This window comes from Diplotaxodon limnothrissa, linkage group LG19 (genome assembly GCF_057381915.1).
Source record: "Diplotaxodon limnothrissa isolate DT_005_m linkage group LG19, D_limnothrissa_male_GT1.1, whole genome shotgun sequence".
Lineage (NCBI taxonomy): Eukaryota > Metazoa > Chordata > Actinopteri > Cichliformes > Cichlidae > Diplotaxodon > Diplotaxodon limnothrissa.
Window position 1 is genome coordinate 10168274 of NC_140614.1, and position 3670 is coordinate 10171943.

Below are 3670 nucleotides of genomic sequence, written 5' to 3' on the forward strand. Positions count from 1 at the left end.
ACTAAACAGGGAGGCAACTAGAAGCAAGTATAAAGAAACTAAAGATCTGAGACATGGAGCACAACAAATGATAACCTGGAACATGGGAAATGTCATGGATGATACACAGACAACCCAACAGCAAACAGAGGAAGGCAATGGGCTTAAATACACAGAGGGATAAATGAGGGAATAAGACACAGGATGAGAGCACAGCTGCGAGAAATCACAAACAACAAGACCATGGGGAAGGAAAACTGAAAACACTAACATAGTCTAAGGAGCTTAGAAAGAGACTTCTTTCTTTCCAAACTCCTTAGACTACGATGACCTGGATGACTGAGAACCTTCACAGACATGAAAACACTAACATAGCACACAAGACTATCAAAGTAAAACAGCAAACAAGAGACTTTTACAAAGACACAGAGTTGACACAGAGACATGACTAACTGGGGAGAAATTGGGGAACATGGAAACAAGAATGACTAGACGTGACACGTGGGACACAGGGGTAAGGCAAAGTAACAGAAACCTAAAGCCTAAGAATATAACACAAGAAGAAAACAATAAAGAGAACCAAAAACATACATAAGAATAATCAATGAATATAAATCAACAAACACAAAACACTGGGTCACAGACTCCGTACCATGACGGTTAAATGTACAATAATAAATACTTTAAATCAGATGACAATGTAGCTGACACTGTGTTTATTAGTGTGTGGTCAACCACAAATCTTCATACTGTCATCCATACATGAGGTCTTTATACAAACGATGAAAGATAATGAAAGAAACTGTTTAATTGATATGAAATGATTGAATTATATGAAATATTATGGCTTTGTCTGCCAGAGTGTTTTTTTGTAAACTACTTTGAACTACTGGCAGTCAGTGAAGTCACTGAAAGGCAAGATTCTATGTTGTGTTGCCGTAGTTTCCAGAGTTTACTTATAAAGCTCACTTACAGAATTCAGTTAGAAAAGTCAAGCATTTGAAGGGCGCACATTTGAAGGAATATTAACTCAATATTAACTCACTACGGTTTACATTTTCAATTTTAAAAGTTCTCCGAAATTACAATGAAAAAGGAAACAAGAAAAATTACCACTCCAGCCGATAAGAAAGATTCAGGAGATCAAGGTAAGTAAAATAATAAAATAAAATCCTGGTAAAATACAAATCCTAGAAATGTTGACACTGTGTGAATCATTTTTAGAGCAATTGAATCATATGTTTGATTGAAAATAGCTTTAATACAAGATGTCTAATCAAAGAAAGGTTACCGGTCTTTTGGTAAAATAATGTAATAAGTTTACTCTTGGACTCAACAGTAAAAACAGACCAACAAGTGTCATCAAGATCTAAGACTTAGTAAACCTAGTATCAATTCGCACTGGTCAGTTTTTTTATCCCAAGAATAAACTTGTAATAATTTAAGCAAAAGCAATTTCAAATTCTTTGCCATCAAAATGCTTCCAGTCCTGATGTCGGGGACTCTTTTTCACCACTGTGTTGTTGTCGTTTATAGATTGTAAGAGCAGGACTGCTAAAAGAAAGGCCAGTCCTGAAAAGAAGACCCCAATAAAAAGGAGGAGGGTCGCTGAGCAGGCTGGTCCTTCCACCAGCTCAGATGTGGTCAAAGGAGTAAAGCGCAAGGTTGTGCAAGATGGAGAGGGCACAACAAAGAAAGCAAAGAGGGCTAAACTGCTTGATCATATGAGCGGTGACAAGGAGCAAGCATCCTCCTCGTTGGACTCTGGTAAAGGTAGGCTAATTAGTTGAATAAGGGGGTAGATTAAGTGTGGTTGCTAGGTTTAAGATATTGGTGTTTAGTGTTTGTGTCTATCATCCAGTGAGCTGATGTGCTTTTGGTGTTTTCCACATCTCCAGACTTGAACAACAAACAGGTGTGCGCAAAAAATGGCAAAAGAAAGGCCGCGGGAGACAACAGAGAGTCACCCAAGAAAAAAAAAAGGAATGTGGACCAGGACAAAAAATCAGTGGCAGACCAAAAACGTAAGTAGCAAGCAGCTTGGGTTTTATATTCAGCGGAAGGGCAAAAGGAACATTTATGCTACAGAGGAGAGTAATTTGTGTCACAGCTGTAATAAAATAAGATTTGCTGTTTTGTCTGTTCAGGTGAATTCCAAGCCAGATATGTGGAGGAGCACCAGCTCGGAGAAGGAGGCTGCGGAGCAGTGTTTTCTGGCTACCGGATAGAAGATCGTTTTCCAGTAAGTGTTCAGATGATGGTAGTAAGACAGGCAGTAACGCAGATAATGGATAATATTGTAAACTGAGACGTCTGCTGTGTTTCCACCTTTCATTATGTCATACTGAGGAAATGCTCACCAATGCTCTGTGTCTTTTAGGTTGCCATCAAACACATTCCCAAAAATAAAGTCTACTGCAAAGTGGCGGTAAGCGTCCAACACTTGAATCAGTTTTACATTACTGGATTGAATGCGGCGTTCCTCATCATCCACTTTGTTGTAATATTTCAGGATGAAAGCGGGAAGAAGCTCTCAGTGGAAGTGGCCATTATGGTTAAACTTGCAGGTGAAGCAGAAGGGTCAGTGGGAATATCAGCACCTGTGTCCTTGCTGGAGTGGTTCGACCTTGGCAAAGAGCTGATCCTGGTGCTGGAGAGACCTGTCCCCGCTGTGGACCTGCAAAACTACAAAGCAGAAAATGGAAGAACTTTAACAGAAGACAAGGCCAAGGTAGGTTGACTGGGAGAACCTTAGACTGTACAGCATTCAATCAAGGCAGAAAAGCATTAACTCATTATTGTGTTTTTCATCTTTTTCAGGTCATTCTGAAGCAACTAGTTGATGCTGTAAAGGAACTTGAGGATAAACACATCTTTCATCGAGACATCAAGGGAGAAAACATTCTGATTGAGACCGGCTCAGATGTGCCTCGTGTTCGCATCATTGACTTTGGACTGAGCTGCTTTGTTAAGCAGCGATCTCTGTATCGCATCTTCTATGGTAACATATTCTGCTCCTGCTTTTCACAGATGTAACAATTTGTGTCTTTTGTTTTAGAAGAAATTGTAATTGGGTCTGTTTGTTAGGCACGCCTCTTCACACCCCTCCCGAGTGGTACAGGAGGAGCTGCTACAGGTGTGGACCCACCACGGTGTGGCAAATGGGAGTGGTGTTGTATGAAGCGCTTCATGCACGGGACTTTAATACAGAGAGGTTCCTCACAAAGAAACTGAGCATCAAAAAGCGTCTGTCCACAGGTAAGAAAACTTCACACTTCCAGATTCACTGATGCCTTGGATCACTAGAACTATCATCTTCATCTTTTTGATCTTTTCTTTCTTTCAAGAATGCCGCAATTTCTTGGACGCATGTTTAACTACAGTCCCGGAGAAGCGCCCAACACTGGAGGAGCTCCAGCTTCACCCTTGGCTAAGATAACACACACAAACGCACAATTCACACCTTATCATATATGTATGATACATTGTAGTAACTTCCTTTCTTTTTTCTGTTGGACAGGAATAGATAGAATGGGTCAATCTTAAAAAATAAATAAAAATTTAGCTTTTTTGGAGTTCCTGTAACCCCAGCCATCCCAGGAAAGGGGATCTCTCTTTGAATGGGCTTTCCCGAGGTTTCTTCCCATCGATCTGGCCCCCTGGGGAGTTTTTCCTCGTCTTCATAGAGAGC

At 40.5% G+C, this 3670-nt stretch overlaps 1 protein-coding gene across 1 annotated transcript; it reads left to right on the plus strand.

The window, feature by feature from the left end:
* Nucleotides 1-1066: 1066 nt before the first annotated feature.
* LOC146611723 (serine/threonine-protein kinase pim-1-like) lies at nucleotides 1067-3418 on the plus strand. Its single transcript, XM_085342731.1, has 9 exons — nucleotides 1067-1127; nucleotides 1516-1752; nucleotides 1878-2003; nucleotides 2127-2221; nucleotides 2360-2407; nucleotides 2492-2710; nucleotides 2800-2980; nucleotides 3067-3237; nucleotides 3327-3418. The coding sequence occupies exons 1-9, from the start codon at nucleotides 1067-1069 to the stop codon at nucleotides 3416-3418; spliced, it is 1230 nt and encodes a 409-aa protein (XP_085198857.1).
* The last annotated feature ends 252 nt before the right edge of the window (nucleotides 3419-3670 follow it).